Raw genomic sequence first — 14588 nt, 5'->3', positions numbered from 1 at the left:
AAAATGAGATCTACGAAATTTTTACAAGTTGCATCTCAAAAATTTTCCATTAGCTTTATTCTAAGAGAATGTTGTAGGAAAAGGCTTAGCTAGCGGAAGGGAGGAGATGTGAAATCATAGTTGCTCCCATACATTGGGAGATTACATGGATCTCTATTAAGACTAACCCTCAGGGAAGTGGATGTGGCTCAGGTGACTTGAGTTCCCGCCTACCACATAGGAGGTCCATTGTCTGGTTCCCAGAACGTCTTAAAGAAGACAGTGAGCTGGTACAATGGACAGGCATGGCAAGCTGACACAACAAGATGATGTAACAAGAGACACAAAAAGAAAAAACATAATGAAAGACACAACAAAGCAGGGAGCAGAGGTACCTGGTGCATTCTAAAGACAACAAGCAAGACAGAACTGATGTGACAGGCAGGTGCAGCAAGCTGATGCAGCAAGCTGATGCAACAAGAGACACCAGGAAAAGATAATGAGAGTTACAACAAAGCAGGGAATGGAGGTGGCTCAAGCAATTAGGCAACTCCTTCCCATGTCAAAGGTCCTGGGTTTATTCCCAGGTGCCTCCTAAAGACACAGCACATAGCAAGTGCAAACAACAAGGAGGTGGGGAGAAATAATAAACAAAATGAATCTTAAAAAAAAAAAGACTAACCCTCAGAATCTAGGGAAATTTCATGGATCTAACTGCATTTTCGCCCAGTTTATGCCACAAGCATTTATTCCAACATTAGGCATTGCGACTTGACAAATTATTATGTACAGCCACAGTACCACTTACCTAGGAATAACAACAGGTAAAGATGTCTGATCAATATATTTTCTTAGGTTTTACTATAGTAAATGCTACACATGGTACGTAACAGGCAAATGTCAATAAAATGGTTAAAGTGCTTTCTCTTTCATAGTTGCAGAATAGACTGGATATTAAAGGAAGATTCAAACTATGTCTTTCTATCTAAGATTTTCAGGCACTTTAAAACTGTGTAAGGTAAACTTTTGATTGTTCCATATCCATTCTCCCCTTCTTTCATTAAGTAATAAAACCCCCAAATGGTCTCCATTTCCCCCTATATTTTCCAGACTCCTTGTGGCAATGTGAACTGAAGTGGTAAGTGCAACTTCCAGCTTTTTTTCCTTCTTTAAAATAGGGAAGTTGCTTGCCCTTCATTCTCTTCACCTCTTCCCACTTGCTTAGAAATGATGCCAACTGGAGCCACCATCTTAGACCCAGAAAAGGAAGTCATAGAGTGTTCTACCAGCTGGATCTCTGGATGATCACATGGAGCAAAGCCACCTACTCACCTCCAGCTTATTTAAAACAATGCATTTTGGAGAAATGAATTTTCTGCCATTCCCCTCCCCCCCATTCTAATTGCTAAACTGTCCTGTCAATTACAGGCATCAAAAAAGAGGCGACACCTTGTCTCAATGAAAAAAAACCAAAAAACAGTAGTTGGAGAAAACTGAATGTAGCAGGTGTTCTCCTTTTTAGGTAAATTTGGGTCACAATATACAAAAACACATACACATGCCCTAAAAAAATCCTTGTATTTAAAAGTTCCATTACATTAAAGACACAGTCCAGAGTGGTTTAAAAGGTCAACTTTTAAGATCTTTAAAAAGGGTGGTGGGACCGTGTCTTATTTCTTCCTCTGCAGATTGTACACAAGGGAAGCAGGTGTCTTGGTTTTATAGGCCACGCTTTTCTTGATGCGCATTCCTTTGATGTTAACAATATGTGGCAAGAGAGGAGGCCGGACCGTCAGAACTGTTCCTCGAGGTGTATGGCCTCGGAGATGCAGTCTGTCCTTAAACTGAGGTGTTACTGCAACCCAACCTAGGAAGACATGTGACAGAACACAAAATGGTATCAGGAACCACCTTATTAAAAACACCAAACAAGCTCAAAATGGAGCAGAAAAGGAGGCCAGATCGCTCCTTTTCAGTCTTTATCATCTCACACTTCATGGAATGACCATTATTAAAAAAACAAAACAAGTGCTGGAGAGGATGTGGAGAAGTAGGAATATTCCTTCTCTGTAGGTGGGAATGTGGAATGGTGCAACCTCTGTGGAAGACAGTGGTGGTTCCTCAGGAAGGTAAATATAGAAGTATCATATTATCTAGCCATCCTCTACTAGGAATATATCCAGAAGAACTGACAACAATGACATGAACAGACATTTGCACACCAATGTTCATAGTTGTTATTCACAATTGCTAAAAGATGGAAACAATGCAAGTGTACATAAAGTGATGAATGGATAAACAAAATGTGGTATATACATATGATGGAATACTATGCAGTTGTAAGAAGAAATGAAACTGGGACACATATGACAACCTGGATGAACCTTGAGTACATTATGCTGAGTGAAATTAGCCAGAAACAGAAGGACAAATAGTTCACTAATATGAAGAATAAACACATGGATTTAAAACCTAGATTTAGGTTACTAGGGGATAGGCTGAGGTTTGAGATGGGGTAATAATGCTTAATGTATGTAGAATTTTTAATTAGCTTGACTATAAAAGTATAGAAATGGATAGGGTTGATGGTAACACATTATTTTGAGTATAACTAAGATGGCTGGTGTATAAATGGGATTGTGGCTGAAGGGGGTAGTTTGGGGATGTAAATGTCAATTGAAAGAAACCTAGAGAATGATCTAGGGATTGAATAACAGAGTGAACCAGAGGTGGATAAGGATTGTGGTTAACAGTATAAATACAAGAATGTACTTCTATGAGCTAGAACAAATGTACATCACTATTAAAAAGTGGTAAGAATGTGGTGATGCATGTGGTGATGCAGGGGATGCATGGGACTATAGTCCAATATTATAATATTCCTGCATCAATGTCAAATAAGGTGATGGGGGGTATGGGATTTTTTCCTGTGGACTAAGGAAAATATTAAAAAATTTACTGAGGCAATGACTGCACAACTCTGTGATGAAAGTGAGAGCCACTGAGTATGCACTTTGGATGGACTGTACAAGGCATGGGACTGTATAATACAGTGAACCATGTGGTGGAAGATGGACTGTGGTTATTAGTACAAATATGAGAGTGTTTGCTCATGAACTACAACAAATGTACAAAACTAATATAGGGTGTTAATAATAGGAGGTATATGGAAAAATACACCAAATGTAAGCTATGGACCTTATTAGTGGGGTCTGATGTTCTTTAATAATCTGTAACAAAAGTTCCACAACAATGCAAGGTGTTTGTGGAGGGGTAATGTATGGGAATCTGCACATTATGCATGGTTGTTTTGTAGGCTCACAACATTTCTAATAAAGAATGTATATTAAATATATATACTCACACACACAAATACACTTTAAGTTAGTAAAACTGACTTATATTCAACTTTTAAAAATGCATGGTGTAAAATTACCTGCAGAGGAAAATTTGATGTCAGCCACTGCTTCAGTTTCTCCAAGTCCTTCTCCTAATGTAATGTCTTCAGCAACAAGAGGAGGGAATTCTGCCATTCGTTCTTCTCCACCCATGGGCACCTTCCATTGAAATAAAATAAAGATGCTTTCAAGTTTAAATTCCCTGTATCTTTTTTTTGGTCTTTATTTTTTTAATGTTACATTAAAAAAATATGAGGTCCCCATATACCCCCCACCCCCATCACCCCACTCCTCCCCCCATAACAACCACCTCCTCCATCATCATGAGACATTCACTGCACTTGCCCTGTATTTTTAATAGTAAGTAAACTACTGATAAGATAATTCTGTACAGGGATCAAGAATATAACCCTTTAAACATTCAACTGTTGTAAAACTCCAAATCACTTTTAGGGTAAAACGAAAAGCACAGGAACTCTGTGACTGAGATGAAACCTATAAATCCCAGTACAACGCGCCACATGTTGCACACACACGGCAGTAACCTCCTGACAGCAGAACTGAGCTTTATTAGTTTGAATGGTTTTACGGTTCTCCAAAGGGTTTCATGTAGAGTAATGTTAGGCAGTTAAGGCAATGTCCTTCCATTTACCTGAGTTCCTACAGGCCTGGCCACAAAAATTAATCCTCGTCGCACAAGTAAATATTACATATATAATTGGTAAGGTTCAGTTTCTATGTCAAAACTTGTTTCTGTAAATTGGAAGGAAATGGATAATAATTTATTTATCCATTCATTAATGAGTGCCTACTCAAGGCCAGGTCCTGTGGTTAAGCACTACGGCCACAAAGATAGATGTTACAATTTCAGTCTGGCTCTCTTAGTAAATCCAGAGAGAAATAAGTACTTATTTCTAGAGTCAGATTTGTTTGTTTTTATCCTCTGTGAAAGGAGGTGTACATTTTATTTTTTGATTTATTTTCAGTTGCATGAAAATTGATGGTAATCACCTCTGGCATTGACTGCACCTGGTACGTTTGCAACAGATGTGTTCCGTAACAATAGCAACAATGAAAATAGCTATAGCAAACACTTACATAGTACTTAGAACAGTGCCCTAGCACTTAATCTTTTCCACAACCTCATGAGGTAGGTACAACACAGAGAGATAAGGGAAACCTGCCTCAAATTACAGTTTTGTTAAGTGGTAGAATGGAGCAGGTAACTGAACACAGGTTTTAATGCTCTTAATATTGTACAGAACATGCCTGCAGTGGGTATGGAATGTCTTGCTTTTTAAAAAAAATTGTAATTTCACTTCGCCTTAAAACTTGAAAAAAAAATTCAGTGGCATGGTAAGGGCCTTGATGGGTGGCGAAGAGCAGGAGCAAACTGGACTGTAAAGGGAATGAATGAGCAGGACAAGGAGATGAGAGTTGTTTGTTTACTTTCTAATAGATGAGAGCAATTTGAGCATATTTATAGACCGAAGGAAGCAGCTCGTCAAGCAAGAGAATATGAGCTAGAAGAAGTGGGACAATATATAGAATAATTGCCTGGGATTAGGAACCTAGGAGGAGATCCACTCTACATGGATAGGGTTTCTCAGCCTTGGTCCTATGATATTTGGGGCTTGATAATTATTTGCTGTCGGAAGCGGACTGTCCTGTGCACTGTTGGAGGCTTAGCAGCATCCTCATCCTCTACCCACTAGATGCCAACAGCAGTGTACCCAGTCGTAACAAACTCACACCTTCTCTCCACTGTTCTTCACATCTAGAACAGTGTTGTTCAACAGAACTTTCTGCATGATGTGGCTTTTGAGCATTTGAAATGTGGCCAGTATGAATGAGGAACAGCATTTGAAATTTTATTTAATTTTAATGAACTAATTAAAATTGAATAGCCACATGTGGCTAGTAGCTACTGTATTAGGCAGTGAGGTTTAGAGAAAGCACAGTTCTGCAGCTATTCTAGGATTGGTTTAAATCAATTCCCCCTTTTCTTATAGAGCCCATTTCACTTTACAGCCAGAATTCTCAAGGAGAACAAGGTGAGGAGAGAGCTAACTGATGGTATAACAAAGACAGCCCTGCCCAACAAAGGCTTTCTTAGCAGCGCTATGGGACTACCATACTGTATGTTAATTATGACTGAATGAAATCATTAAAGTGTGTCTCCTTACCTTGAGTAATGTATGACCTGCATGCTTCTGATATACAGCGTCTGCCCTGTCCAAGGAAGTAATATGCACAGGAAGGAGTTTGGAAGCCAAAACTGTAAACCAAGCTGAATGATTTCCCTAAAGAAAGGAAAAAAATTACTTTACACAGTGAAAAACTTGCAAAACAATTACATTACATGTTACAATCAGTTACGAAAAAATCAAGCTATCTTTAAAAGTAACTGCAACTGTAGTCAATCTATATTAATGTCTAATAAAGAAGGCATAATAATGGAGCAGTGCATTTCAACAATCCATGGAAAACTATGACTGCTTCTACAGATTTACTTGCACCCTAAAACACCCATAATATATCCATTATTAAAAATGAAAAGGAAATATGTCCCCCTTGCCTGTCCCTGTTTAAGTATTAATATTCTGTAGGCTTTAATGAAATGTATAAGGGTTCTAAGTGTGTAATGTTCAATAAATTATGAACACAAAACCCAAGAAATGTGTTATAACAGTGGTCCACAAGTTGCATTGTTGTTGGATACATTCAAGTTTCATTTTCCTCCTATCGCCTTCACTTTGGCAAAATGGGGAACAATTCTACAGATACTTCAAGATTCCCCAAATGATACTTGTAAATGAATGCTAAACCCAAAACACACACATATACAAGCACACATATCATGGGATATAAAGAATTCTGGGATTTATTCACCATATATCAACCTTGTACCTAAAGGTTTAACCTATGATTTCCATTGAAACAACACTACAGGGTAGGGACAGCATCTTATCTTAAATACCAAGCTGAATGTGGTACTCAACATTCACTGATGATACAGTTTTTCAGATCTTGTGTTCTTTCTTTAATGGGGGGTGGGAGAAGCCCATTTCTCACGCCCTCTGAATTTTTATTATGAGAATTTTCAAACACACCAAAACAAGAAAAAAATATTGAACCTCCCCAGTTATCATCTTATCAACATTTTACCAATCTTGTTCATCTATCTGAAACCCTCCCCTCCTATTTCCCCCTGGATTATTTAAAGTAAATCCCAGTATTCAGTCATTTTTTTAATGGTACAGTTTACCTACCTGCAGAAAATCTATGCGGCCTATAGCGCCCAAAAAAAGAACACTTCCTGGTTTAAGTACAAAAGTTCTTGGAACAATGGAATGTGTTGGTAAAACAATATTTACTTCTTTTTCTGTTAGAAGATTTAAAATCTGTGAAGCAAATGGTAGCTTGTTTTAGAGAATTACTTTTATGGAAGATACAATATATTGTGATTTACCTATAAGATAAACTGATGAAAAAATATTCGACTTCACAATAAACCAAAATAACATCAGGATTTGCTGCACATAAAATGTACATACATTCTTTCTGTCTAGATCAATCTCAATCTACTTTTACTCTTCTTTTACAACTTAAACTTGAGTAACAGCAAACGAATTTTATAGGCAAATGGGACTTTCAATGTTAGCAGCATCCCTAAACGTCAAAAGTGGTGTGAACCTGAAAATATAGCTACTTTAATACCAAGAAAATATACTCTTCTTCCATCCAGGTTTCCAGGGAACTGCGATTTTCAGTTTAAGGTAAGGGAACATGTTATCTTATGTCCTAGCGGCAATTATATGAATGCATTACTGCAAAATGGTCACTTCATTCTAGGAGCAGGTAAAGAGCTTGAAGAACTACTTTCCAAATTCTGGCCTTCAATTTCCTTATTGCATACTCAGCCAAAAAAAAAAAAAAAAAAAAAGAGAGAGAGAGAAATGTAAATTCTCTGACTTAAGGAAAGCTGGAAAGTACGGGATTCGTTTAGATTCTAGAAATCAAAATTTGATTTAAAAAAAAAAGAGAGAGAGAGAAAGAAGGTAAAAAATAGATAAACTTGTGAACTTGGTTCTTAAGAAAAAATAGCAAGGAAATAAAAACTTTAAGTGATAACTAGAGAGGGTCACAAGAAAATACCTAAGAAGGGGGGATGGAAATAGCTTTCCTCAGCACTGATATTTGAAAAGGTATTTGAAAAGGCACATTAAAATCAACAACAGTAAGGAAATCTTTGAACTCTTTTTAGCAGAAAGCCTAACACTGCCATTTCATAACAGTTCCCTGGTCAGTTTGGACAACATTGGTTTTAGGCAGGGGTTCTTAACCACAGGTCCATGGACCCAAGGGGTTTGTGGAAAGATTTCAGGGGGTCCATGAGTCTGAACTGAAAAAAATAAACTTATTATCTTCATTTTCTCTGACCGCTGATGCAGACTGTCATAAAACTATCTGCTGCTATGTTCTAAGAAGGGGTCCATGGAAAAAAAGGGTTAAGACCTCCTGGTTTAAGGCATCAAATGAATATATCAGTAAACTGGCATGGAAGCAAGCTACTAGTGCTGGATGGCTTTTTATATCTAAAAACTTAAGGGCCTTGGGAAGCGGATTTGGTCCAATGGATAGGGCGTCCACCTACCACATGGGAGGTCCAAGGTTCAAACCCAGGGTCTCCTGACAAGTGTGATGAGCTGGCCCACGTGCAGTGCTGATGCGCACAAGGAGTGCATACCACGCAGGGGAGTCCCCCATGTAGGGGAGCCCCACGTGCAAGGAGTGTGCCCCATAAGGAGAGTCACCCAGCGTGAAAAGAAGTGCAGCCTGCCCAGGAGTGGCACTGCACACATGGAGAGCTGATGCAGCAAGATGATGTAATGAAAGGAGATGCAGATTCCGGGTGCTGCTGACAAGAATACAAGTGGACATAGAAGAACACACAGTGAATGGACACAGAGGGCAGACAACTGGGGGAGGAGGGAGAAATAAATAAAAAATAAATGTTAAAAAAAAAAACAAGGGTTTCATAGAATACAATTCTGAGAATGAAATTGTAAGTGATCCTAATGAGGCAAAGGAAGGAAAAGTACCTAAGAACTCACTGTTGTTTCACAGAGAGATACAGAGATAATTAAGCAAATTAGAACTAATCAGTAACCAGATTCAAAGGATGTTGGTTAATGGCTCTGTTGCAAGACTGTACAGATATGTGCTTGAATCAATTACTTTGGATGAAGATCAAAACTGCAAATGAATAAAAAATTGCAAGATTGAAGGTTGTCCATAAGATCCTGCAACTGGTTTCAAAAGATCTATCAAGGCAAGACAGGTAAAGTTCATCCTATTCTAAACTATACTCATCAGAGAACACTGATAGAAAAAATTCAGTTCTGAGTGTCATACTTTAAGAAAAAAACAAAGAAACAAATTTTTGAAAACAAGATTCTAAAGGCAGCCTGGGATGATGAATAGCCTTGATTCTATCTCTCAAAGAGAACAGCTATGGGAAATGAAGACAAATAATCTGGATTATGTCAGCATAATGAGTGTTCAATGTTTGCTGGATGAACAAATGAAAGAAAAGGATAGGGATAGAGACAGGACATTGCACTTTAAAATAGTTCAAAGTCTGGCAAGGAAAATAGGCATTACTGGCATTGGTGTGGAGAAAGTGGTTATGGTGGCTGCTGGGAGTAGGGAGTGGGAGGAAGAGATGGGATGTGCGGGTATTTTTGGGACTTGGAGTTGTTCTGGGTGGTGCTGCAGGGACAGTTACCGGACATTGTATGTCCTCCCATGGCCCACTGGGTGGACTGTGGGAGAGTGTGGGCTATGGTGTGGACCACTGACCATGAGGCACAGCGGTGCTCAGAGATGTATTCACCAAATGCAATGAATGTCTTATGATGATGGAGGTGGCTGTTTGTTATTGGGGGAGGAGTGGGGTGAGGGGGGTGGGGGTTATATGGAGACCTCATATTTTTTGAATGCTATATTAAAAAAAAAAAGACAAAAAAAAATAGGCATTACATTGGTTTCAAACAGCTTCAATGAACAATGGGTATAAGATATAGGGAACTGTTCAGCTGAACACAAAGACAGAGTCAAAGACCAAATAGGTGAGCTTGGGAGGTAATGTGATACTGCTTCAGACGATGGTGAGTCACTCCTTACTTAAGTTCAAACTAGATGACCTTTTGGTGGCTGTATTACAAAGGGAATTCAAACATGGAATAGATGGTTGAACTGCAGTGATATTTAAGATTTCTTCCAACCTCAAAAGTCTAGTATTCTATAAATGTCTCTTAACTAAAGTACTACCCACAATCATAATACAAGTAGGTTGTAAGCAGCCAAGTCTACCCAACGTAATACAGAACTTGAAGGTATATGGATTCATCTGTGAATCACTTTTATGAATGAATCAGAACTGAGTCTAAAAATGAAAGCATATCCCCTTTCCTTGTTTCTGCCAATTAAGATGTTACTTGCATAACTACATTAATGCTTCTAAAAGAAATCAATACATACACAATTTTCTTTTGTAATTCCAGGAGTGTCATGAAACCAGTGGGCATCTCTCACATCTTCTGGGGTCAATTCTACTTTTTTGGTGGGTTTGTCTGCAACCAGAACAGGTTCATTTCCCATGTCAAAGGCAAGTGAATCAGCATCAAACTCAAAGGCAGGTTTATCCTTCTGTTCTTTTGAATATATGAATGTTCTTCCAACTCTTCCTAAAACAAGTTACATTGAAGTTATTAGTCATTCCTTTAAAGCTTTTGACTCCAGACAGATAATATTTTTTGTTTGCTTCCAATAAGTTACTAAGACTACTTACATGGAAACAATGCTATCTATCTTTGCCTTTAAAAGGTACAGGGAGAAGCGGACGTGGCTCAAGTGATTGAGCTCCCGCTTACCACATAGGAGGTCCCGGTTTGGTTCCCGGTGCCTCCTGGAGAAGACGAGGAAGATAGAGAGCTGGCATGACGGGCAGGCGCAGCGAGCTGACGCAACAAGGAGACACAAAGAGGAAAGACAATGAGAGACACAACAAAGCAGGGAGCTGAGGTGGCTCAAGTGATTGTGCACCACTCTCCCATAGGAGAGATCCCAGGTTCAGTTCCCAGTGCCTCCTAAAGAGAAGACAAGCACACAGCAAATGGACACAGAAAGCAGAGAGTGAGCACAAACAAAGGGGGGGGCAAGGGGTAGGAATAAATAAAATAAACCAAAAAAAAAAAGGTACAGGAGTCAGACTGTTGCAATGATCAAGTGTATGGCAGGCTGAGCACACATTGGGGGTGGGGGTGGGTTGGAAACCAAACTTTTTAATAATGGAAGGCTAAAAAGAGACACCAAGGAAAGTGGATAGCCTAATTTTAAGCTGCTGCACGGAGCCAACAACCTTCTACTGCTGGCAATGTCTAGGTGGGCAGTTATTGCATGCTTCCTTTCCTGGACTTCTCTAAGTATTACCGTCTCTATTTTCTTAGCACACTAAACTTGGTTTCCAAACAGAACCCCACTTCAGAAGGGTCTATGTTCCATAATGACAAAAGTAGTGCCCAGACAGCTATATTTAAGGTTTTTCAACAAAAAATTTTCACATAAAACCATTAAGTTTTCCTATGGAAAATGCTTACCTACTAGATAACCATGCTTTTTCAAGTGATTAAGTTGACCTTGTTCTTGCTCACTAAGATCTTCTTCAGTTTTGGCTGCATCTTTTTTAAGCCTTTTGTACCTTTCAAACATTCTGTAAGGAGTTGGGTTACAAATAGGAAACTTCAGAAGGTTTAATGTAGTACCTGAAATACCAAAGAATAAATATGTTTTTATAAATATTGTACCAAACAAGGGAATAAAGGGAGGAAAAAAATTATTTATTTATATTTATTTCTCTTCCCCCTCCCACATATAAGTTGTCTGCTCTCTGTGTTCATTCAGTGCATGTTCTTCTGTGTCTGCTTGTATTCTTGTCAGTGGCACTGGGAATCTGTTTTTGTTGTGTCATCTTGCTGCATCAGCTCTCTGTATGTGTGGCGCCACTCCTGGGCAGGCTCTCCTTACGGGGTGCACTCCTTGTGCATGGGGTTCCCCTATGAGGGGGACACCCCTGCATGGCAGGGCACTCCTTGCGTGCTTCAGCATTGCGTGTGGGTCAGCTCACCACACAGGTCAGGAGGCCCTGGGTTTGAACCCTGGACCTCCCATGTGGTATGCGGATGCTCTATGTATTGAGCCAAATCTACTTCCCTTGAGGAGCTACGTTGTGTTGAGTACTGTGATTTATCTCATTGAACCTTCAAGACAACTCTCTGTAACAGGGATTTTTTTTTTTTAAGATTTATTTTGTTTAGTTAGTTCTCCCTGCCCCCTTGTTGTTTGCATTTGCTGTGTCTGTTTGTTGTGTGCTGGTCTTCTTTTTAGGAGGCACGGGGAACTGAACCCAGGACCTCTGATGTGGGAAGGAGGCACCTAATCACTTGAGACACTGTGGCTCCCTTAACAGGGATTCTTGACCAGGGGTCCATGGAACCCCAAGGGGTTTGTGGAAAGATTTCAGGGGGTCCATGAGCTTGAATTGAAAAAAATCAACTTATTATCTTTATTTTCTCTGACCTCCAATGTTGACTCATAAAACTATCTGCCACTACATTCTGAGGAGTCCGTGGTTTTCACCTGACTGGCAAAGGGTTCCATGGAACAAAAAAGGTTAAGAACCTTTGCTCTATAAAATTATTCTCATTTTATAGAGGAAGAAACAGGTTCAGAGACTGAAGCACAGTCTAATCTAGGATTTGAATCTTAGTTCCTGCAGGCCTGATTTCTTTTCATTTTTACCATGTTATGGCATAAAAGCACTTTCGTGAATAATTCAACCAATGTGCAAAAAAGACAGATAAGAGCAGTTTACCTAACAAAGATAAACTCTAATTTCAAAGGAACAAATGGGCCAGTTAGTACCACATTAAGAGTGTAACTGTTAAATACCAATAAGGGTCATAGAAGGTGCCATTTTCCAATTACAGAAATTTCTGTAAGCAACAAGTCCACATTTCTTTCCAACAAAACCACATACATTGCATTAGTGAACTATTCAAATGTTGAAACGTGCATAGCATACTGATCACATGAATAAACTCGAGGTGTGGAGTAGGATTGAGGGGGTGAAGGGAGGTTCATAGAGTAAAAGGAAGCATGACTTTAGGGAGGAACATACCGCTATAAGGCTACAAGGGAAACTTCCAAGAGGGCAGGAACTTTGCTTTTTCCTGGTGTATCTTCAGTTCCTAGAACAGTGACTGGTACACAAAAGTGCGAAGTATTTCTATTAAAAAATTACTAAAATATATGGAATCTCCAAGCACTAAGCTGACTCAGAAAAGAAACTTGCGTCCAAAGTTAGGAGAGAATTTTTTTAAGGAGAGACTCCAGGCATCCCCTGGTGGACATTACATAAGGATGTAATCGGAGCCTGGGGTCACCACCAGACGTTCAACACGGCTCACCTGGCCATGGGGAGATGGTAGCTCTGTCGATGGCCTCGGCGCCCTTGGCGGTGCAGTAGTCGGACTCCAGGAGCGTGTTGAAGAGAGTGGACTTGCCGGCGTTGGTGGCACCCACCAGGTAGACGTCGCCGCGATAGCGCCAGGAGCGCTGAAGCGCAGAGATCAATTCTTCGATTCCGTAGCCTGTCTTGGCACTGATCAGCCGCACGTCCCTAAGCACCGGGCGGGGCTGGGCCGGGGGATTCGGATTCTCCGCTAGGTCCCGATGCCCGTCCCCGCCGAGGTCCAGTGGTCCTCGGTGGCCAGGGCACCGCAGGAGCCCGGCGCGGACACAGTCGTCCCACAGCCGCTTCCGGATACGCTGGCAGTAGCCGGGAGCGTCCTGGGGCAGCAGGTCCACCTTGTTGCCCAGCACGATCAGTTGCTTGGGGCCCACCATGGCTGGCAGGTCGGGCAGCAGGGCGTCGGGCAGGTCCAGCAGATCTACCATGTAGAGCACGAGGGCGGGCCCCGGCCGCCGCAGCGCGGTGCTCACCAGCTCCAGGTACTGCTCGCGGCTCACCTGCAGGCGCAGGGCGCGCCGGTGGTGCACCAGCAGCCAGCACCGCTGGCACACGGTCCGCGCCAGCCCGCCGTCCTCCTGCGCCGCTGCCCTGAGGAACTTCTCGCTGGGCAGGTAGCCGGGCACGCCGGGTTCCTGGCAATGCAGCTCGGCCCCGCAGCCCGAGCAGCTCACGCCGCTGGATGGCACCGTCGGGTCCGGATGCCCCACCACCAGGTGCACCCGACGACGGCTGGCCCTTAGCTTCTGCTGCCGCCGCTCCTCCCGCCGCTCCTGACTCCGCCGCTCCTGCTCCTCCTGCCGCTGCTGTAGCTCCCGCAGCTGCTCTTCGGGAGTCGGCTCGGGCACTGGCTCCGGAATATATTCGGGGAACAGAAAACGCTCCTCCATATCAGTCTCTCCTCCGTAGTCCCCACTTGCCGTCCGGCCATGGTGAAGCTCGTGTCCCAGGCCGGAGGAGTGCTGCAAGAAAGAAGACGCCGCGCATCTCTTCTTGATGAGCTGCTCCCGGAGGCCATGGCGGACCACCGCGGGAGCGGATCCCCTCAGCACCGGGAAGAGCAACCCGCGGGTTACAAGAGTGGGTAGCATGAGGATGTGGCCTCCAGCAAAGGGGCGGAGCCACGTGCACGCACGCGCCCTGGGAAGGGAAGACTACAGTCTGGGGGTGCCTGGGATCTGCCGCCGGCTACCGGCCTCCCTCCGGCCTCTCCTCTTAACCTCTAATCCCGTGAAGTCTCGCGATTGGAAGGCTCTGAGGCCGGACAGCCCGCTACATCTTGCAGCAATTGCACCAGGGACGTAAATACTAAGTTAAGACGACCGAAGAGAATGAGTGCTGTGGGTTTGTTCACTTTCAAGCTTCTTCAGTGCTCCACTGCGGGCAAACCCCGCCCTTATTAAATCACATTTTTAAAAAGCTTCGTGGCTTTTGGTCTTCAGAACTGTAAAAAGTCTTCTTGGTTTTTTTTTTTCCCCAGGAGTCATTATTAGTGTAACAACACTGGAAAAACAAAAAGCTTCCCCCAAATCTTTCGCTGTCTGGATCCGACTCGCAAACTACCCTCCAGCTGTAGGAGCGGTTCCGGCAATCAGCCACCCGAGGGACCCGCTCCT

General features: G+C 42.0%; 1 protein-coding gene across 1 annotated transcript; it reads right to left on the bottom strand.

The window, feature by feature from the left end:
* Positions 1 to 704: 704 nt before the first annotated feature.
* On the bottom strand, positions 705 to 14582 carry NOA1 (nitric oxide associated 1). Its single transcript, XM_058298045.2, has 7 exons — positions 12911 to 14582; positions 11042 to 11206; positions 9924 to 10129; positions 6650 to 6781; positions 5564 to 5680; positions 3416 to 3536; positions 705 to 1846 (listed from the first exon to the last, which is right to left on the bottom strand). Exons 1-7 carry the CDS (start codon positions 14061 to 14063, stop codon positions 1650 to 1652), a joined length of 2091 nt encoding a protein of 696 aa, XP_058154028.1. The 5' UTR covers positions 14064 to 14582; the 3' UTR covers positions 705 to 1649.
* Positions 14583 to 14588: the final 6 nt, after the last annotated feature.

This window comes from Dasypus novemcinctus, chromosome 1 (assembly GCF_030445035.2).
Source record: "Dasypus novemcinctus isolate mDasNov1 chromosome 1, mDasNov1.1.hap2, whole genome shotgun sequence".
Taxonomy (NCBI): Eukaryota; Metazoa; Chordata; class Mammalia; order Cingulata; family Dasypodidae; genus Dasypus; species Dasypus novemcinctus.
This window is presented reverse-complemented; position numbering and strand designations above follow the sequence as displayed.